The 23,869-nt window shown below is 36.5% G+C and overlaps 1 protein-coding gene across 1 annotated transcript in view; it reads right to left on the reverse strand.

Annotated features, from left to right (window-relative positions):
- Positions 1-23,869, reverse strand: part of Lama2 (laminin subunit alpha 2) — a 392,099-nt gene that overhangs the window by 213,975 nt on the left and 154,255 nt on the right. Inside the window, exons 13-15 of the mRNA XM_090337749.1 lie at positions 13,133-13,234; positions 11,430-11,641; positions 967-1,078 (exon numbers count right to left, since the gene is read on the reverse strand). Of these exons, the coding sequence (XP_090193875.1) occupies positions 967-1,078; positions 11,430-11,641; positions 13,133-13,234 (426 nt within the window). The remainder of the gene's footprint in view (positions 1-966; positions 1,079-11,429; positions 11,642-13,132; positions 13,235-23,869) is intronic.

The raw sequence follows: 23,869 nt of genomic DNA on the forward strand, positions 1-23,869 counted from the left end.
CTTCTGATTCCTCTCCTCCTCCTCCTCCTCCTCCTCCTCCTCCTCCTCCTCCTCCTCCTCCTTCTTCTTCTTCTTCCTCTTCCTCTTCCTCTTCCTCTCCTCCTCCTCCTCCTCCTCACCCTCTTCCTCCTCCTCACCCTCCTCCTCCTCTTCCTCCTCCTCCTCCTCTTCTTCTTCTTCTTCTTCTTCTTCTTCTTCTTCTTCTTCTTCTTCTTCTTCTTCTTCTTCTTCTCTCCTCCTCCTCCTCACCCTCTTCCTCCTCCTCACCCTCCTCTTCCTCCTCCTCCTCCTCCTCCTCCTCCTCTTCTTCTTCTTCTTCTTCTTCTTCTTCTTCTTCTTCTTCTTCTTCTTCTTCTTCTTCTTCTTCTTCTTCTTCTTCTTCGTCTTTTCTTCTTCTTCTTCCTCTTCTTCCTCTTCTTCTTCTGGGTTTTTTTCTTTTTTGGTCTGTCATGGGGTTTGAACCCTGGGCCTGGGTGCTATCCCTGAGCTCTTCAGCTGAAGGCCAACTTTCTACAACTTGAGTAACAGTACCATTTCTGGTTTTCTGGTGGTTAATTGGAGATAAGGGTTTCATGGACTTTTGTGCTGAGCTGTCTTTGAACCACTATCCTCAGATCTCAGCCTCCTGACTATCTAGGATTACAGGTGTGAGCCACAGTCACCCAGCATTCTTCAGGTGTTTGTTGTTTTGTTTTATTTTTATGTTTTGTCAGTCATGGAGCTTGAAGTGAGGGCCTAGACATCCTTTTTGCTCACAGGGACTTTTCTACCCAGTCTGAGTTTAAACCATCATCCTCAGATCTCAGCCATGAGCCACTGGCACCTGGTCTCAAGTTTCTTCTTTAAATAATGCACGATGACATGTTTGAACAATTACCAGCAGGACACCTACTTTTGGAACCATTTATCAACAAGGCCATTTGAAAGGATTCAGAATACACTGAGGATACATTCTCATAGACTTACTTCACAGGAGGAACCACTGTACCCTGGTGGACACTGGCAGACTTCCACAGAGGCTGCGACAGCCCCCTCCGTAGGATAAAGGACCGCAGACTCAAGGTTAACAGAGCTCAACCTGGGAAGGTAGGAAACATGTGAAAAGTAAATAAATGAGCTCCTACATATTAGAGAGTTGGATAACTAGTACAGCAACAGTGATAGAATGTGAGCAATTTAATTATGCTGAGAAAGAATGCTGGGTAAGTGTCTGTTACGTGGTAACTTTGGTTATTCATTCCATAGTGAGATCTTGCTAGCTATGAATCCATCAACTCAGCCAATTGTAGAGTGAAAATATTTGGGGAAAAAGAATCTGTATTTTTTGCTGAACAAATACTGATTCTCTCCATCTTATTCCCTATATTATACAATATAATGTCTAGATGTTAGAATATGAAACCTACATTGTAAGGTGATATGCAGAGGGGTTACAGTTACATGAAACTGGTAAGGAGCCCATTTCTTTTTGAGCAGTTTCACCTCATCTCATATAAAAGCAAAGCATAAAAAGCTTCATGATTGAGAACACAATCTAGAGAATCAAGACTCACTTGAGTCTTGAGTCAAGACTCACTTGTCTGTGATATTTACCGGCCTTGTGGCCTAAGGGACAAATTAATCTCGTGAGGCCTCAAGTTTTTTTCATCTATATTATGAAGGTAATATAATATTCCATACCCCATGAGCATCATGAAATAGTATAATGATTGTAATGTAAAACATAAACTAGGTGGCTTTAATATATGAGATATTTTAACATTGTTGGAGGCAAAGTAAAAAGAGTTATATAAGTAACATATGTAATAACACTTGAACTGCTTATGTCCCTACTTTTAGCACATTATAAGTGATTTCTAAGAGTAGGACTTGCCTAAGATAAAGGAATAGAAAGCATTTAAATAAGATGAGAGGAAGTCAAGTGACCAGTTAATACATGATAAGACAATATACAGAGGAAAAATCAAAGGCCACATGGAAAGACTACTACAGTTGATCAGTGAATTAAATAATGTTGCAAAATATAAAACCAACACAGAAAATTCAGTAGAGTTTTGTATCCAATAATAAAATCATTAAGAAAAAAATTATAGAGACAATCCAATTTATGATAAATTGTATTCATAAACTTCTTTCTTAAATGGAACTCCTTTGTACACCTACTTAAAGGTAATAATAATGATAATAATAATAACAATTTTAAAAGTAAATATAGAAAGATCATATTATAGTTTAAACAAGAGAAGATCACAATATTTTGATGACTATCACAATATTAATGAAAGAAATTGAAGAGGAAACATAAGTGAAATGGTATCTAGTGTCCATGAATTAGAAGAATCAATATTGATATTATTTCTGTAATCTTTACAAATAACTACATATTCAATGAATTCTTCATAGAATACCAATGGCCTTCAGAACTTAATAAAATAATTATAAAACTTGTGCTGGGAGTTTGGCCTAGTGGTAGAGTGCTTGCCTAGCATTCTATGTACCACATACATAGAAAAAAGCCAGAAGTGGTGCTGAGGCTCAAGTGGTAGAACTCTAGCCTTGAGAAAGTCCAAGGACAGTGCTCAGGCCCTGAGCTCAAGCCCAGGACTGGCAAAAAAAAAACTTACATGAAACCCAAAGTAACTGATATAGCCAAAGAAGGAAAAGGACAAATCTAGAGATCCCATAATATTTGTATTTCTCTGGGCATTCTCCAAAGCCTCATTGGACAACACGAGCAGCATGCTGGCATAAAAATAGACATGAAAATCAATAGATTAAAAAAAAGACCTCTAAAATAAAAGCACATATAAACCACCAAGTGCTTCCTGAAAAAGGCATACATTTTAGTAGAGATAACAGCTTCAATGACCAGTTTGACCTCACATCAATTAGAATGGTTATTAACAAAAAGCAAACCAAATTTTAAACAATTACTAGGAAAGGGGTTACAAAAAAGGAACTATTGTATAGTGTTGGTTGGAATGTAAATTAGTAAATCCATGAAAAGCCATTTGGAATTTCAGTTAAAAATTTATATATATATATATATAATGTATTCAATTATTTTATGTCTTTGGTTATATAACTAAAATAGTAAAATCAACATATGAAATTGATGCTCACACTCCCACTCTTACTGTGGCTATTTTCACCTGGCTAAGATTTAGAAGCTGCCTCGGTAAAAATCCATTTAGGAATGGAAAAAGCAAATGTAGTACGTGTAGAAAGTGGACTATTATTCAGCCATATGGATAAAGAAAATCCGATCATTTGTACAATATTGATGGAACCTATGGACATTCTGTTAAGTGAAGGAAGTCAGGCATAGATCAACAAATTCTATGTTTTCTTTCACATGTGCTACAAAAGAAAGGTTGACATAATTGTAGAAAAATGTTTAACTTGGGTCGGAGGGATGGTAAAGAGAGCCTGTGGGGGTTGGGACTAGATTTGAGTCATGCATACTGTAGGCATGCATTGAAAATATTACAAATATCCTGATTAATATGAACAATTAATACATAGCAATTAAAACATTTAAATGAACACAAAGAGAAATCTTAACTCCCCCCAAAATGATACTAGATGTAAAGCCACTGAGAGGTAAAGTAGGTCAGGAGGTCAGCTCCACCATCTATTGATTTTTGCCCTTGTAGAGAGAACCTAAAAGGCCTTTCTTTCTCTCTACCATCTGAAGATAAAAGGGCAGTTATAACCTGAGAGGGCCATGAACCAAGCTGTCAAATAACCTGTTGGCCTACAGAAGAGTAAGAAATAAATGCCTTGTTTATAAGCAGAAGAGTAACCAAGCAAATGAAAAGACTAAATGAATACTTTATTGATTTATTGTGCCACTGGTCCTAGCCCCAAGTCTCTGGATCTGAACATTTTCCCTAATGAAAAAAATATGTAAAGCATATATAATCAATATAGAAAGTGTATTTATTCACATGGAATAAAAACTGGGTAGAAAATGAGAGAGAGAGAAAGATTCTCTGCAGGTCTCCATTTTGCTTATAACAATGTTACAACTTAAAGAAAAAATAAAGCAAATGCAAGAAGTCTATATATGCATATTTGGCTATGAAAACCAAGAGATTATTTCTTCTGGTGCCTGGAGCTAAGGCTTCTGGGTTGGGCTATCTTCACCCCAGCATAATATTTCCTGTATGGGCATCCTAGAGAATGAATAATTTGTTTCAAAAATGTTAGGTATGCCTTTATAACCACTGTAAAATGATAAAACATTTCAACACACTTTTTTGGTTGCATCCTGCATTCATATTCCTTTCTTAAGAGTGGCAGTAGACCAAGACATGTGAAAGGGTATCAATGTATAGCCTAGCTTGCAAAAAGATCAGAACACTATTTGAGACCACACAACTCATTCAACAGCATTTCTAAGGTTTTCTTTGGGCATTGTACAGAAGCCCTAGCTTTGTAGATACCTAAAAATATTACTGTTTTACAGTATTAATGCTATATTACTTTTTTTGAAAAATCCCTAAATGGTTATTTCCCCTCATTAAGTAACCTGTCCACAATCAGATATGGTACTATGGCATTTAATTTCCCTTTATAAGATTTAATTCTGATAAAACGAACCATTTTCTAGTTTCATTGCTTTAAATAGTTGATAACATTCTGCTTTAGGTATATACCCTATTTTGTTGATTTTTTTTCATCTATTGTAGACATTTAAGTCATTTCCACTTTTTGGCTTCTATGAATGTCCATAATGTGTATTTCTTCAATACATTTTCAGTTTAGGAGAATTACTAGGTCTGGCAAGGTTTTGGAAGAGTTATAAAACTCAATATAGTATTTATGAATGATATCACAGCTTATTAGCTTCTCCTTGAGAAATGAGACCCTGTTGTGTCATCGGTATGTGAATCACGACTGTCTCCATTCGGTTTTCAGCAGGAAGATGGATGGTTAGACAAGTGGATGCTTTCAAGATTGAGTAAATAAATTTACAAACAAAGGAATAGATGAAATGGAGTCATATTACAAACAATGACTAACATAGTCCATGACAAATGATAGAAGAAAGCCAGCCAGCTATATTTTAGATAGATGAACCAAAACCAATAAGTGAAAGATGAATGACTAATTTTGACACACAGAATAAATGGGCACATGTTAGAGTCAGAGCTAGGAGTTAGGGATCACATAAACATCCCATGGCAGGTAAATGACTAAAATTATAGTTAACTTATAATTCAGATCATTAATATAAGAATTATACAGTTTCATGGTTGAGATATTAGTTGATTTCATACAATAGAATATTGCAATTTACTAAGTAGCAGGTTGATCGATAGGAAAGACTCAGGATATTCAATATAAAATTTGTTAGGCAAAATGTAAAAGAACATTGGGAGTTTCAAGAAAGAACAAGGAATGAATGAAATTGTAACCCCTCTCTACATAACCCTGCCAATAAAATCAAAAATGAAAAAAGAAAGAACAAGGACTCAAGGACTACCTGAAACAAGTTAACAAAGATACAAAACCACAAAAATATATACAGTGAACTGCTTTTCATTTGTCTCTTGAACAACAGATGTTCCTCTCCTTAATTCATGCAACCATTCTGAGCTATGAGAAATTCCAATACTCAAGACATCTTTCTCAGTAATATTCCACATTAACATTCACTGCATATTCCTGGTGTTCATTAGCAGCTGCTATTTGTTCAATGGGGTTTTAATGCTTCTAATAATTTTTGGTGTTATTCATGAAGAAGGCTATAGTTTTTTCCCTTCAATATCATCATTTTCTTAATACCAGGCTGTATTCACTTAAATATAAAATGTTGGAAGTAATAAAGCACTAAACTTAGAGATGCATGAACTCTCAGAGATTTGTCAACTAAGTTAAATGATTTAGCTGACACTCTCTCCTTTGATTTCAAAATGCAGAAAAGAGGATGACTGACAAAAAGAGTAATTATATATGCTCCTATGAAAAACACAGAGCCATAGCAGAAATACTGTTCTGATTATGGACTTCTATATTTTTCTTTTGCTATACATATCATAGTTAGATATGCTGAACTACATTAAAACACGAACCAGAGAACATCATACCTTCAAATGATAATAAAAGACCTTCAATTTTAAAGCTTTTAATTACCACTTCTTTTCTTAGTACTTCCTTTTACCCATTGAAGATGATTATTTCATTCTACTTAAAAGAATGTCACATTGGGTTAACCACTGTAAGGAAAGATTTTGCTGCTGTTAAAGAATTTTGTTCTAGTTCGATTTTGTCAGAATTTAAGATGGCAATTCACAACATCCTGTATCATGTGTGCAATGGAAATTCTATGTCATACTGCTTAGTTATTTAGAGAAGACTGATAAATTTTAAATTAATTCCTAAACAATATCTAAAAGGAGCCTGTGAAGAAGTGAAATTCTCCTTTGAACATTTTTGATTCCACATGAGGTAGTGAACATAAATAACTGAATATGATACTACAGGAACCAGTTATTGAAGTCCTATTAAAAGATAGTACAATAATTCATCTCTTTCTCCTTAGCCTTATAGAATGCTTATATTTTACTCATTGTTATATTATCATAAACATAAATGACTGCCTTCCCCATCAAACTGTGATACTTTGATTCAATGATAATTTAACTTCATTTAATAAAATTATCATGTATTAATAAGTACTATTAGCTATTCTTTCTTATGTAGTATAATAGGAATTTGAAAGAAATTGAATATCAACAAATTCAATGTAAAAGTCACACTGTGTATAACTTTGTGAATAAAGAACATGGAGCTCTTATAAACCAATCTCCTTGTTTAATAGGATCTAACATTGTCTACTATGTCTACTATGATCTCAGAATAACATGAGTTATATAGTATGCCAGATGTTTCATAGTTAGTATTTTCTTACCTCTTCTTTCTCGAAAACTAGATATCATGTCTACCTTTTGGTGTTCATGGAAGATGCTCAGTCCATGTTGGCAGTTTGAATAAAGTCAGAATTTACAGAACAGCCTTGGGAAGTTGTCGAAGACCATGGAAATGAAACACAGGAGGATTTCAGTCCTCACTGCACTTCTCACAAGTGAGATAAGTGAGTTATCAAGCCTTAGGGTTCCATATAATTTTTATTTTTATTAATTTATTCTTTTTTTCCCAGTCCTGGGGCTTGAACTCCGGACTGAGCACTATCCTTGGGCTTTTTCATCAATGCTACTATTCTGCCACTTGAGCCACAGCACCACTTCTGTCTTTTTTTTCCAGTACATGCAGTACTGAGGAATTGAACTGGGAGCGTTGGGCATGCTAGGCAAGCACTCTACCACTAGGCCAAACTCCTGGCCATCCATATAATTTTTAAAGCATGGTTAAAGCATGTGATCAATTTCCAATATACAAGCATACAATGCCCCAATCCATACTATTACTAACATCTAGCTTTTCTAGATCACTTTATTATATAAATTCTATCTAATCATTTTCAATTAGAAACAAAAGCAAACTTTATGCTAATGGTTATATGAAGTTATCTTGCACCTTTAAAAGATTTTGTATTTTCATATACAAAGGCTCATGAAGTATATCATGATGATGTTAGGGTAGACTTAGTTACACTGTGGTTACTGTCTCCACATTCTCAGAGATAATCCAAGCCTATAAGGATTACAAGACAAAACCTTTGTTCAGCAACCGGAAGATCAAAACAACCAGGGTAGCTGACCTCTCCATGCTGTCTGTACTCTAGGTTGTTTGATCTTCCAGCTGCTGAATAAGCTCTGCAGAGTTTCACAGTGGAAATACAACTGTCTTCAGGAAAAATACATGAGCATTCTGTGGGCCATCCCAAGTCCTGTAGTCACATCTACCTCAAGGGCCATAGGAATGCAAGTGGAAGAGATTGGAAATTTGGTTAATTACTATAGCCCAAGAGAAAAACAATATTTTTGCAGAGTTCTAGGTCTAACTAGGATTCCTTCCCTTCCTCCCTCCCTCCATCCCTCTTTTCCTTTCTCCCTTCTTTTTTCCTTTCTTCCTTTTGTCTGAGACTGGGAATCAAACATGGTACCTGATGCATTTACACATTGGCTACTGCTCCACCAACTAAGCCACACTTCCAAAGCCAAAATAGCATGTTTTAAAAACTAGGATAGAGGCCAGGAGTTTGGCCTAGTGGTAGAGTGCTTGCCTAGCATGCACGAAGACCTGGGTTCGATTCCTGTGTACCACATATGTAGAAGAGTTGGAAGAGGTGCTGTGGCTCAAGTGGCAGAGTGCTAGCCTTGAGGAAAAAGCCCAAGGACAGTGCTCAGACCTGAGTTCAAGCCCCATGACTGAAAAAAAACCCCACTAGAATAGTTGTCATTATATATCCCAAGCTAGCTTCAAGAACTTGATCATCCTGCCTCTCTACCTCTGGAGTGCTGGAATTACATGTGTGTGCCACTATACTTTTAATGGGTACTTAATGAGAATTTTTCTTGAGGTGAACATCAAGAATGTTACTTAAATCAACATTTTGGAGATTTTAGAGGGAATGATGTGTATTTAGAATTGGTTCTTTCTCCTATATTTCTAAAAGGCGGAATGAGATTTTTTCACAGCATAACTATGTCTATCTGGACTTCATTAGGACCCACCTTAGAAGGAAATGGATTCATTTTTGAAAAGGCAGTCAGTAAACATTCCAAGACAGGAACAGAAAACTACTGCAGCAAATGTACACAAGCACCTTGTTCTAGATGCCTCTGAGTCTTAATGGTACTTGGATAAAAAATTAACTCCTAGAACAATGAAAGAGATGAGATAGAAATACTTCGTGTGTGTGTGTATGTGTGTGTGTGTGTGTGTGTGTGTGTGTACATGTATATATATATGCTGATTTGCAAAGTGCTCTAGCAGCTCTCAAATTGCATTCTCCAACTGACCTTTTGAAGTTGGCAGCTCAATTCTCCTCCTTATTTTAGAGTGGGGACTGAAGTACAAAGAGGTCAAAGACATTCTTAGATTTACAACTACTAAATGGCTACACTGAAAAGGAAAGTCAAAAACCCTTGACCTGCAGCTCCTCTTCCTTTACAATTCCATCTGTCTGTATAACTGTGCAAACTGAAGCCCATTCACTGACGGACCTACCAGGCAAGCAAACTCCCTCAACAAGTATCAACATGTAGTTTTGTTGTATTTCAATTTACTCATGCTTGCATACAAAGAGTATCTAAAGTCAGAGCTTGCTGTGCCAGACAAGTTAAATCAATTCAAGTGATGTTTTACAAATATGATCCGGTCTTCTAGTAGATCAGAGATAAATAAAATATAACAAGCTTTACAGGTATAGGATTCATGCTGACTTTCAGGTCTCCGGAAGCAAGTAGGAGTCTCAAATCTGACATTGGCTTCTGTTTCTTGAATCAGTGTGCTTTAGTACTACAAGCTAAACAGACAGCCACCAACTTTGACTAACTCCTGTGCCAGTTCCCAAGCCACACACTGTGACAGGAGTCCACATGCACCAGCAAACAACAGAAGGCTCATATGAAACCAACGGATTTAAAATGAGGAGATACTGAAATTGTCAGGCATAAATCAGGGGGAAATGTCTTTGGATTGACTAGCCTGGGAAACAATGCTGATAAAAATAAATAAGGCCTCTAGCTACTTTTGTCAATTTGGTTGTCATTTATTTTGAAAGCTGGAGGACTCATTTCATTTTGCTACTTAAACATCATGGCAATCTCTGTTTACTAAATGGAGGGAAAAACCCATAATTAATTCCTAAGTGCTGCTCCTCATCTTTATGGCACTTTAACCCAGCTTCTAGCAGAATTATCTATGCAAAAGAGGAGCATTATTTGGCAACGGTTTTGTTTATCAATCTGCAGTTTCCTCCTTTGGGAAATGGTAATGCTAATATACATTGTTGAAGTGTTACAAGTGAAAGACAAAGTCGACAGCACAAGCAAGTGATGAGGACTTCTGTGCAAAGAAACATTCAGTATTCGACACGGTGCTTTGTATTAAGGGACAGTGGTTATCACTATGGGTTAAATCCTATCATCTAGCAATCTGATTAGAAGGTAGTTGAAATTTTATCTTGTTGTATTCAGTATGAAATAGAAAAGACAAAGAGTAAAGTTCATTTAGGTTCAGTTGAAGTTAATTGTTTTTGCCCATCCCGGGGCTTGAACTCATGGCCTGAGCACTGTCCTTGGGCTTTCTCAAGTGGTAGAACTCTACCACTTGAGTCACAGCACCACTTCCGGCTTTTTCTATGTATTTGGTATGAACCCAGGCCTTTGTGCATGCTAGGCAGGCACTCTACCACAAGGCCAAACTCCTCGTCTGAAATTAAAATTTTTTCACCACAAATCTCATGGTTTTAGGTTAGGTCTTGTGGCCCATGCCTATAATTCCAGACCTTTGAGAAGAAAAAGCAAGATGATCCTGAATTTGAGAATAGTTCAGTCCAAAGGTAGCAAGACTCCATTTCAAATGGGAAAAATACAAAACAAAAGCAAAAAGGCCGGAGATATAATTCAATTGGTGAGTTCTTGCCTAGCATATGCAAGGGCTTGGATTCAATTTTTAGTACCATAAGACATCCTACTCATAATAGAATTAGTTTTGAAAGGGGAAAGCATAGCAGTTCTCAGTCAGCTAGGGACATGCTTGGCCAAGTGAGGAAACATCCTCCTTAAAGTAAGATTGATTGTAGAGAATAAGGAGGAAACCAACACCTGAAAATATCCTAGGGCGCATGACTCAAAGACCATATGTCATTCTCACAACAGACCTGGCAAGGCAGGCACTATTAATTACATATTATTTGATTTCATTAGTAGGGGTCACTTGTCCAGGGTTGCCTGTAAAGTGGACACCAACGCTTATCACTTTCATATGTGTGTCAGCTTTAGTTTAAGCCTCTTTCTCTATATCATGTGGCCATTAAGGTTTTTCAGCATTTTCAAGACATATATGAGATGTGTGGTTCCTTAAAGAAAGAGGCCTATGGTTCCTATTATAAACCAATGTCACGAAGTCAGGAGATAGTTAATGAATAAATACAGTTTGCAAAGTACTTCCTAAATAGGAATACCCTGGATTCCCTAACTCCATGGTTTCTCATTATTTAGGCCATCCTAAGAGAGATGTTAATTTTCCAATATTCTATATTCTCAATATGATAATCATTATGTAACAAAGCAATCATAAATAACATAAAGGTTGAGGCAAATATATTTAGGATATATAAACTTTTAAAGCTTAATAAGAATAACATTCATAGAAAATATTTGCTTATCCTTGTCCTCTATTTGAAGCATCAAATCCAGAACTTCTAAAATTCACTTGTCTAGCTAGCATATACAACCTCTGCCCCAAAGTAAATGTGTGAAGCAGGGAGGAAATGCAGTTCTTGATTTTACCTGAAGATGGCATCCATCCCAAAGCTGTATGTGGTTTGTATGAGGACTCTCTTCAGATTGGCAAGCACTGTCATAAAATCTCTTCTAGTGACTGGGAAATTTGTGCCATGTATGATAAATGATTCTTCTTTAAGTGTTATTACGTTAATGTGTTCCTCAGATGGTTGCAAATACACTCTCTCGTGGGCTGTGCTGATTCTCAATTCATTTCCCTAAAGAGAAAACAGGGGAAAAAAATATATATATATGTATATATATACATATATATATGAGTGAAACTGAGAGAAGGGTACAAAGAGGTGACAAGTATCTGGATTTGGCTTCTCCACACTGGGGATTAGCCTTAGTAGGTTTTTTTGTGGTTATTGTTGTTTCTAGTTGGTTTTCTTGTCATTCACTGTATTGCTAGGATACCTGGGGGTTAGGCAATGCAATATAATCACATTAATCCATGCCAAATCTACTACATAGCTCAAGTTCCTCAGTTTCAAGTGACCGTATATAATTTTGACAGTTCATAGACACATGTAATTAGAAACAATTTGACTCGTCCACATATACACAAAAAATAACCTCCTAATATTTTATGGTGGAAGTAGATTCAAGAAGACAATATAAAGGGAAATTTTCATTAAGGTGTGTGGGATTTTTTTGGAGGGGGTCAGTCATAGAGCTTGAATTCAGGGCCTTGGTGCTGTCCCTGAACTTTTATACTCAGGCTTAGTGCTCTACCACTCTAAGCCACAGCTCCAAACCTATTATGTTTAAGGACATATATGGAGGCAGGATACACAAGGAAAAGGATGTGTATTCTTGTGTTTCCAATGGAAAAATGGCATTACAGTCATGTAATGGTTTATCATTGGCTGGTCTGTTATATTTAGGTAGTCCTTAGTTTATTGTTATTGATGAGATGCAAATTTCTGAACATTTTACAGTAACAGAAATGCTTTCATTTTCAAGGAATCCCAAGGTGTGCCTGTAGTTGTATGTATATGTATTATCTAGATTACTCATTCTGATTCTGAAAAAAATAAGATTTTAAGGAAAGAAGTTTGTCATCTTGTCACTGATTTGTGTGCCTCAAATGTTGGAGACAAAGAACAGAACTGGTGTCAAGTTCATCCCCGCCCAGTTGGAGCTATGAAAATGTGTGACTATTGTAGGGAGTGTTTACATCTATGGAAATGCGAGAAAAAGGTTGGAAAATTGCTCTTAGATAACTTTAGGCTTGTAGCAGTTTGGAGGTATGTATCAAGAAAACAATTTTTCAAATTTTGAAGTGAAGATTCAGCTACAACTCTGTGAACATTTCCTATTTCAGTTATTTCTGCCTAATATCAACAAGAAAGTCAAACAAACACAAAGTCAATATGGAAGCAACAGGAGAAGGAATAATACAATTTTATCTTTACAACCTTCTCCTAATCATTTTCATCATACAATTTTAGAGATGTAATCATTTGTTTCAAATATTTGTTTCAGGTCTGATTTATGAATCATGTTTGTCATTAGAGCTGAATGAATATACTTTTCTAATTATGTTTCAGAGTAAAATGTATTCATGGTATAAAAGAGTCCTATAGGACTTTTTTCTTAATAATAGATAAATTAATATCAATCAGTTTAAACACAGTATAGATATTCTTATAAATAATATAAGAATGCAATGTGGTTTAAAATCAATATACTCAGTTCTCTACCTCTAAGATAACAACCAGTTGGAGAACATTTTCTGTGTCTTCTTCATCTTCTCCAAGGTCATATGAGATGGTAAAAGTCAGCTGTCCTCCCACCGCTAAGAGCTGTAAGAGAGATGATGCATAATCATTACAGCTAGAACTTGAGCTACTAAGTCATATTTTCCTTATTATTTGAAAATCATTTTATTTTCTAGAGAGCAGTATTCAAAAGAGGCAGAAATTACTGCAGTACAGAGATGAGACAAAAGATAATAGGTTTTATTTTCTGGATTAACCTTTATAAACCTTACCCATTACTCAGTGCAAGGCTGACATATAATCATGCATTATTTTTCCAGTATTTAAGGTATGTCAAAATAGTTAAGTTCTATGAGATCAAAGACAGCTTCTCCTGTTATCTTCTGAGTCTGTAATTTGAGCTTTAGGTTTCCCAAAGAGTAAAGGATCTTCGTCTCAAGTGGGAGATGTCTAGCTAGCTCCAAGATCACTTGTTTTGTGTGAGTCTCATTGTAATGAGCAATGATAGTCCTTTATTTGTAAGGCATTTTGCATACAGCACAAATTAAGCTGGGAAACAGTCACAGAAAAGTAAAAGGTTAGCAGCAAAATTTTTGCTAAACTTTATTCAAAACTGTCTCGGAAAGTATACTCCCTCCTGTGTAATCAAATAAGCTTAGTTTGTGAGAATATGATCATCCATCTTTCCTTAAGCAAACTTCTTTTCTTCTGACATGCATGCCAAGTCCCACACAACGTATGCTTGAGGTTTCTATTTTCTGAGATTGACAGTGACTTTGTAGCCGCACAAATAAAGATCATTTATAGGGCAGGAATCAACACTGAAGCAGTGAATGACAGGTTCAATGCAAATGCTACAGTTCTTTTATTTCTTTACTTTGTTGAAATCCCACTTCGGCTCTGTAAGTAAAGGCATTCATAAAACAAAGCTGTTGATTTGTATTCTGCTGTTTGCTCTGTGTTGACATGCAAAGCCCAGGCTCGCGCTCTATGGCCTTTCACGGCTGCCTCTGACCAGGAAAGCATTTCCAAGCCATGGACAAGGATGAACCCAGATTCCTCGCAGACTTGTTCTATGGGGGACTGCAAAATAGCTTGCTATGGCTGATTAAACAGGATTTTCAATCATACTTCGACAATGTCCTTTAAGAGCTCATTACTTGGTGCTCTAGAAGGAACTGAAATGCAGAAAACTTTTATTCCCCTGCTCCATTGACAAATAGCCCTACTCTAATGTCTTTTCACATAGAAAATAATAAATATCTGCCCAGACTATAGCACTTGGTGTTATTGTGAATAATGGGGAGTGAATTCATATAAAAGGTATGGGTTCTATTAAAATAAGCTCCCCAAATTTCACATAGTGTACTCGTTCCAATCAGCTAGACATTTTCTTCAATTACACGAGTCTAAATAGGCTGCAGAAAAAATGTTTTATGTATCCCAGAGAAGACTGAATTACTCTTAGAACTTTTTCAATTAATAAAATATTCAGTAGGGGCTGGGATCATAGCCTAGTGGTAGAGGTAGAGTGTTTGCCTAGCATGCATGAAGACCTGGGTTAGATTCCTCAGTACCTCATACTCAGAAAAAGCTGGAAGTGGTGCTGTAGCACAAGTGGCAGAGTGCTAGCCTTGAGCAAAAAGTGTCCAAAGAGAGGGCTCAGGGCCTGAAGTCAAGCCCCAGGATTGGAAAACAAAAACAAATAAACCAATATTCAGTAGGTGGAAAGCAAACTTGGAGAGAGCATTAGAATGTATATATATATATATATATGTATATATATGTGTGTGTGTGTGTATGTGTGTGTGTATATATATATATATATATATATATATAAAACAACCCTACTGGGGGCTTCCAGAAACATCTCAAATACTTAAAATTAGCACTACATAGTTTTTCTTGAATATGTTTATCTAAAACAATTTTAAGAAATTTGTAAATTTCACATTACTAAAAACTATGTGTCACTTTAATATTACAGAAATTTCTAAATTTCTCTAAGACTTCTTTTTGGGGAAGTTTCATCCACTGTGACTTCCATAGTTGTACTTTGCTAATGAATCTCTGGTGTCTTGGATCAATAACATTTTTCAAGATGCTGTGTATTTTCAGTACCCTCTAGGATGCATCTAACTCTGATTATGAATTGTGTGGAATGTGCCTGAAGGCACTGCACTGAACTCACAGAGGTACTGTGGGCTATTGTCCATTTTGGGATGAAAACAATACTACTAAATATGTATATTGGACAATCCACAGACATGAGCTCAAGGTAAAAGTAGTTCATAACTTCATCATTAGATAACTCTATCTTCCTTTTTAGGATATTCTTAAAAGGTTGGATTATATATGTTTTAAATGCACATGCATAATCAAGGGAGTATGTTCACAAGCAAGTGTTTTCCAGTGGATATTTTGATAAGCAAGTACTACAAAGGTGAGTATGGAACAGGAGCTACATGTGAAACTGTATGATCTGATACTCAGCTTTGACATGTTGCATACAGTTGGTCTTCTGCAGACGCAGGTTTTACAAGGGTGGAATCAAAAATTCAAGTGGTCCATTGTGGGGTTTAACCGCTAAGCCTGGGCGTTCAAGGCTAGTGCCCTACCACTAAGCCACAGCGCCACTTCCTATTTTCTGATGGTTAATTGGAGATAAGAGTCTCAGGGACTTTTGTGTCTGGGTTAGTTTTGAACCGTGGTCCTCAGATCTCAGCCTCCTGAGTAGCTAGAATTGCAGGCATGAGCTACTGGCCCCTGGCGATCAAGTGGGAATTTTTAAAGAAATATTGGGTCTATGGTGAGTATTCAGGAAATTTGTCACTTCCTTAAAACATCTGGATAAGAACTATGAGTATCTGCGTTTTTTCTTTTTAGTTGGAAGTATAAGTCATTTAAGAGAGATTTAAACATATGAGAAGATTCGGTAGCTTATATAGAAATAGTATACCATTTTTTATGAGACTTGAGTTTCTGATCCCACTCTCCTATGGGAAGGAGGTACACTGCACCACACAACAGCTACCATAGCTTCTAAGTAAGTTACTTGTATTTGTAAAGGAAATAAACTATAGCCTTATCTATTTAAACAACTGAGAACTAAAAGGTATCTGTCCCCAGCTTCTTGGTAAGCAGAAATATGACACATTTCTATTGATTAGAGAGGCATTGTGAAAGAGTTGTTAAATGCTGAATCCACTTCAAACTGAAAAAGTCCTGAAAATTCTAGGCTATGTAACCATTTTGCTACTTCGGTTTCTTCTAACTAATTTTCCTCCAGGTAAGATTTCTGCTAAGAATTTAGCAGCTCTGCTACTGCTCAAGTACTATCTTTTTGTTGGTTTTGCTAATGTGTATCCATTCAAAAGAAGACTAAGGAAAAAGTTGTTCAGGAATATTTCTGGAATATGAGGTAGAATCACTACAAACTAATAGAGAAAATTAATAGAATAAAAGAGTAAGAGATTCTAACACAAATAGATCTCTGCATCCATTCACACTGATTGGAGAAGTCTAGCAAAACAGCATGATAAATTGGTGACATATGTGGATGTGTATAGCTTTAATATTCTACAATTTTGGGATTTGAAAACCCAATTTATGAATTTGATGCCTGAGTCCCTGAATTTATTTCCTTGTGAAACATTATTGATTTTTTTCTTTTTTCTTTTCTTTTTTGTTGGGGGGGTCAGGTCAACTGTGAGGCTTGAATGCTGGGTCTGGGCTTTTGTCCTTAAGCTCTTCAGTTCAAGACTAGCAATTTGAGCCACAGGGTTACTTCAGTTTTCTGGTCGTTAATTGGAGTTATGGACTCTCGTGCCTGGGCTGGCTTTCAACTGTGATCCTCAATTTCAGCTCCTGAGTAGCTAAGACTACAGGTGTGAGCCATCATGCTCGGCTTGATTGCTGTAAGTTTTATAGAATATTGTATATGCAGCCAAAAGAACTTTTTCTTTTGTGATTTAGGAGCTAACCTGTTGCCATACTTTTGGTTAGAGAAACTATTTTTACAGCTAGATGCATAATTGCAATGTACCTCAATGCAATTATTACCTTTACTGGGAAATAAAGCAAGAGATGAGAGATGTATTCCTTGTAACCACAAAGGGAAAGTGAATTTAGGACGAATCATTCATTTCATAAAGGGCCCCAGAAACCTAACTTTTAATCCCTTTATATTTATTAAAGGGCATAATTCTCTTTGGGGAGATTCAGGTATTGCATTGTGAAGGAATTTTCCACTGTTAGGAGGAGAGCAGCACCCATTTCTTCCGTGAGAGGGTTCAGATCTATGCTCATTGTCCTGCTGAGCCTCAGCTCCACTCCGTTAGAGATGAGTAAAACAAATCACTATTTTGCATGAGTACCTATTAAAATTCTTCCTTCAGGGAAAAGCAGCAGCTTGTTTGCGAGTATCATTGTAGCTGCCATGCAATATATTACCTATGTCACCCAGAATAACATGGCACACATGGCATTAAATACTTAATGGGTTGGAAAAGGCTACCGGTAATTCATAAAACTAAGTTTTACTAACGTATTTAATGTTAGATTGCTTGTATTCTTGCTCCTTTCTATAATCATAAGAAATAAGAAGTGATAGATAATGGGTGGAATAAACCATCGAGAACAATCAGTATGGAGAGGAAACTCTCTTCATGAAATAAGCCTGGCACATTTGGTTGTCTGATGTTAGATTATCATCACTGTTATCCTACTAAATGGAGTATAAAAACCCAATATTTGCGTTTGCTTAGCCGAGCAAATATTTCTGGAGGGCGATAGTAAAATCAACTGAGGGAAAGGCTTTGTAATACCGAGGAGGAAGATAAATGAAACCTATCTGTCAATTTCCATTTAGTATCCCAACCAGGGCAATTGATTCCTCCTTCTTAATCCTGAAGCTTCCCAGCTTGAAATTCACAAAGGATATTCCTATCTGTTTATTAATACATTGATTCAAGAATTCCTTTTAAAGTAAAAGCAGTATTACAGTATTCTAGTTCCAACTTTTATTTGTTCTCTCTTATGTTGATCACATCTAAATTAGAGGCCTTCTTTTCAAAGCTCAGTAATCATTAAAACAGAACACAAGCAAGAGGACATAAAATGACAGAAGACGCAGAATAAGTACAAAGGGTCGTAAGTTTGCATGACCTTTAATCATAGAAAATTAGTTAGGGGCCGTGGTTATCTAAAAGAGACATTACTTCTAGAATGACAGCTGAGAAGGCAAGTGCCAGTGTATATAAAGATGAAAACCTGGAGAAAATAACGTTTTTCTTGCTCATTCTCCCATTCTCTTTTTATTTCTCCCTTCCATCTTTCCTTTACTTTGTACTTTGATCCATTTTTTTCTTTTCTCATTTGTATTGTGTTAGCCATAACAGAGTTCAAATAATGTTCATTTTCACAGTTGTGATCATTCATTACAGTTGATATAGGAAACCAGCCAGAGATTGGGATCTTTTTAACATTTTAGATTTGAAGACTTCAACCAGTCCAAATTGCATTGCATTCCTCTGAGTTTGGGTATCATCTAAGTTTGCTAAGGAAAAAATAGTGGTGAAAATTATGAATGTCAAAATACTGAGTTCTGGGACAGATGACCAGAATTACTGGCAGTGTAGCCAGAGATGACTAATCAGCATCCTTACACTCCTTCTGTCAGCTGCCCATGCACTATCACTAAAGTTTATTCTTTCCACAATTCACTGCATCTCTTTACATTCCAACCTCCTATAATCGAATCTAATCAATATTTATATGCAATGTTTCTCATTGATAATGGAAACAGACATTCATAAGGATGTTTAGCAGGGACGGGGGGAATAGTGTGGGAGATTACCATAGAAAAATGACTGGCCCAAGCCAGGCATGCTGGCTCACGCCTGTATCATAGCTACTCAGGAGGCTGAGATCTGAGAATCAAGGTTCAAAGCCAGCCTAGGCACTATAAAACAGTGAAACTCTTATCTCCAATTAATCACTAGAAAACAGAAAACGGGGCTGTGACTTAAGGGTGAGGTGGTAGCTTTGAACTGAAGAGCTCAGAATAATACCCAGGCCCTGGGGTAGGGAGGTAACCTTGAGCTGAAGAGCTCAGGGACTACACTCAGGCTGTGTTCAAGCCCCATGACCTCTCCCTCCCCCCCAAAAAAAGAAAAGAAAAATGTCTGGCCCATAAGAGAAATTGTTAATTCACTTGAATAACAACAACATTGGTTTAGCGTCATTGTCTACCATGAATAACAAAACAGTGGCAGATTATACTTTCTATATGGTTCTCTATAATGAACAAATATTATACTAAGGGTTTAGTCAGGCCAGAATATCTTGGTTGCTATTGGTTAGATACAGCAGCCCATGCCAATAACCACAGCAACTTAGAAGACAACAGTAGAAAAAAATATAGTTCAAGGCTAGTAACACCCACTTTAATCAATAAACTGGGTGTGGTGGAGTACATCCGTTATCTCAGTTAAACTGGAAGACTAGGCCAGCAAAGGCAAAAATGTAAGAAACGTACCTAAAAATTAACTAAAGCAAAAAATAGTGCAGTTGTGCTTCTAATAGTGATGTCTTCTTAGCAAGTTTAAGACCTTGCATTCAAATCCTAACAGCACAAAGAAGGAAAGAGGAAGGAGGGAAGGAGAAAGGGAAGATAGGAGAAATGAAGGGAGGAAGGGAGGAAGGAAGGGAGGAAAGGAGGAAGGAAGGAAGAAAGGAAGGTAGGTTAATAATTAGTGGGTTCATGTAAGACATAAGAAATTCAGCCAAAACTTATAAAGAGGCCAAACTTTATATTATAGCAAATGGATTAATTTTTCTCCCAAACACCTAGATTCATGTAGGAATTCTCAAAATGTGTACCCTGTAAATAAGTGTAGGTTTACTTGTTGTTGCCATTGTTTGTTGTTTGTTTGTTTTTATTACCACTACTAGAGTTTGAACTCAGGGCCTGTCTTTTATCTTTTTTGCTCAAGGAAGGTACTCTACCACCTGAGACACAGCTACACATCTGGCTTTTTGGTAATTAATTGGAGATGAGAATGTCATAGACTTTCTTGACCAGTGTGGTTTTGAATTGAGATCCTCAGATCTCAGACTCACAAGTAGCTAGAGTTACAAGAACAAGCCACCAGCATCCAGGCTTTTAAAACACTGCATGTATGCAGAATTTGAAAAGACAACATCCTATACGTCCTCCTTAACTTTTCTAATTTAGAGAAATGACTTGCTTCTCTCTGCTATACACTGATAAATTCTTGACTTGAAATAGTACAATCTCAGCAGATGTGTGCAAGGATATTTGCCAAGTTCTGGAAACTGCTTTTTGTTCTCAAGCTCGAATTGCAAGCTGAGTTTTTGCAACAGCTGTTTGTTTTCCTTCTACTCATGTTTGGATGGAACATTCCAACAGGACTCTTGCTGTGGACTAGATTAATTAATGTGCAAACCATCCCATCAAATACATGTAATACATAAATTAAAATTGACCTAATAATGTAAGCCATACATTATGCTTTTAGATACATATAGGTTTCTTATTAAACAGTTTAGTTTAGTTTTCAAGATTTCTGCCCAGAAAATGGAAAATTACAAGATTCGAATGCAGTGCTAAGTAAAATAACAGGATGCATTATAACCCAAGTGCCATGATGTTAAAGAGAAACAGACATAACAGAAATGACAAATGGGCAAAAATTTGTATAATGTCCACGAAAATACTATAGAAACATTAGAACACTTAAAATTAGATATCACGACTGCTATTTTCTTTCTGAACAAAAACATTAGCTAACCTTACTCTCACTGGCTGACAATACTATCTTTTTTTTTTTTTGGCTATTTCTTACTTCGGGTAGTATGTGGCTGTTGTATTTTCCTTTTCTACAAAAAGGAGAAGGAAAGTTTGGAAACCAGGCATTCCTGCTACCTCCTGACTATGGCAGAAGTGCCACATGTTGCTTTAATTTTAGTTTACATCACTTAGATGGTGGGTATTTTGAAGTAGCAGTTAATTTATTTCCCACCGAAGCAGCAACTAGATCACAAGTGTTGGCAGAATTGATATTTTGATGTGATGCTAAATGTTATTAATCTGTCACTATTTATTCTCTCTTCTCTTTCTCTCTCTTAGGAATTATGTAGTATTACAGTATTGTAGCAGCAGAGGCTGGTTGTAGACTTGAGGAAATAAAAATACCAAAGGAGCAGTGGCTACTCTGCCATGCTTCAAGAAGAATAAACAGTCTAATAAAACACACTCAAGTGTCATCTCCCAGAATAAACAAGTGGAGCAGTGTTGGTTATCTGACAGTTCTATGCATACAAGAGTCATATAAATCACACAAGAGAAGCAGCTCATTCTTGGAGTCCATAAACTTGTTTGGAACTCTGATTTTGCTTTCAAGTGTGATGTAGCCCTTGGGAAATTTATTTATGCCTTCAGAGCTTCAGTTAACTTCCACTAAAGTGAACCAAATTGTACCTATATCAGAAGTTTGGAGGATGAAACTGGAAAATACAAATAAGTCTTTTCACATGACATAGATCACACAGTATAAACATATATATAGAGAGAGATAGATAGATAGATGGATAGAGAGATAGACATGCACATATATACATATCAAATATATACATAGATCTATCTCTGTCTATGTTCTGAACCATACAGTTTTAATAAGAATAGAATTTCAAACTAAAATATCACATATACCTTGCACTAGAAATTTAATGGTCACGATATTTATTTTATGATTATAAATGTACCTTAAAACTCAGGGATTTCTGGGAGAGATTCTAATGATGGCTAGAATCAGAGCTTATTCATGTCTTAATGTTTCCCTGTAGTACTTTGCATAAGCAGATAGTCCATCTGCATAAATATCTCCTGAATTTTAATCAAGTTCATCACCACATATCATTCCAATGTACCATGGATGGAAAGTACACTTTAAAAAATCTAGGGTAAGATTTCACTACCCCAGGAGATACCTTACAGCTGTTATTAAAATTTGTCTCCCTTGGTTTCTCTATTCTTATCTTTGTCAATCCTAAAACCAGGTCTAGGTCTGTTTCAGGTTTGGGGCGATTGGAGCTTACTTACAGATGCTGACTGTATTGCTGACTGGCAAATACACATTCATTTATTTAAAAATATAAATCTTTAGCATTTGAAAAGTTTGATCTGCAGCTGAGGGGCAAAATCAATATTTAAGTCATTTAGGCATTTACACACATAAATCAACTTTTATGGCATTTCTTTTTGCCAGCTTCTAGATGCTAGCATGATAATGTAAATCCCAGGACCCAATACATATTTTATGAGTCATAAATACATGCTCAATAGGTTGTGACATATAGGCCAATGGCATTCTGTCTTAAGACACCTAATGCACCAACAAGAAATCACTGTTCCACATGTAATCATAGCAAACAAGAATATAGCCTGGGTACTACAATCAGTTGCTTACACTTGCTTATAAGAGAGGAATTGACAAATTAGAGTTTATTCAAAGAGATGTGACCAGGATGTTAGTGAACAAGAAGGTTTGAAAGGTAACATGAGCATTTAACCTTTAAAAAGAGAAGGACTGAAGAAAACTTAATTGTCTCCTTGAAAAATGAAGAGTAGAGACTTGCAGTTTGCAGTGTAGGAATGGATCTATACAAGAAAATATCGGGTGAAGGGATTATTAATATTGGAGGGGTAGACATGGGGCTTGAATTCAGGGCCTAGGCATGGTCCTTGAGCTCTTTTTGCTCAAGTCTAGAACATTACCACTTTGAGCCACAGCACCACTTCCAGTTTTCTGGTGGTTAATTGAAGATAAGAGTCTCATAGACTTTTCTGCCCTGTCTAGCTTTGAACCACAATCCTCAGATCTCAGCCTCCTGTATAGCTAAGATTACAGGCATGAGCCACCAGCACCTGGAGAGAAGATCTATTTGTTTGTTTGTTTTTCATTGTTGAATGCTGTAAAAGTAGTAACTTTTAACATGTGGAACTGCTGAGCATGATCTACCATGATGTGTCTAACTGTAAAGATGCTTCCATAGAGGTCCATCAGGCTGGCGCATGTTTAGTAGGCTACTTCAGTACTTGAGCTTATCTTTGCAGTTTCTCTCATAAAAACAATGGGATCATAATGAGTAACTATGTGTGTCTGTTCTGTGATTTTAGAACTAAACTATACAGAGGACAGGCAAATACATTACATGAAGTGAAAACTTGAGAACAAGTTTTCTTGTCAGGGTGACAGTTACAATACAGTTAAAAGAGCAAAGACAGGGAGTTTTCTCCCTTGCTATGAGTGAAGTAACAGAGTTCATTAGTTTTTCATTGTCTTGAGTCGTTATGTAGAAAATGGAAAGGATACAAGAGAACTACCACCTCCTATCGGCAACAAGCTGATAGAAAGATTCAGATGAATAACTCAGAATAGTGTCTGCCATTTTAGAAAGGGTTAACAAATGTTTGATGCTGTCATTGTACTACACCATTTTATAGAGAGGGAAATTTCCAGTTAACCCCAATGAGTCCTTATTGTTACCCCAGCTACTCTAGAGACAAAGATTCGGAGAATTACAGTTTGAGATGAGCCGAAACCAAAAGTGGGTTAGGAAGACTTCATCTGGATGTGGTGACTTCAGTTGGGTGTGGTGGCACATGCCTGTCATTCCACTACACAGGAGCATATA

This window comes from Megascapheus bottae, chromosome 8 (assembly GCF_031878675.1).
Source record: "Megascapheus bottae isolate mThoBot1 chromosome 8, mThoBot2.hap1, whole genome shotgun sequence".
Classification (NCBI taxonomy): Eukaryota; Metazoa; Chordata; class Mammalia; order Rodentia; family Geomyidae; genus Megascapheus; species Megascapheus bottae.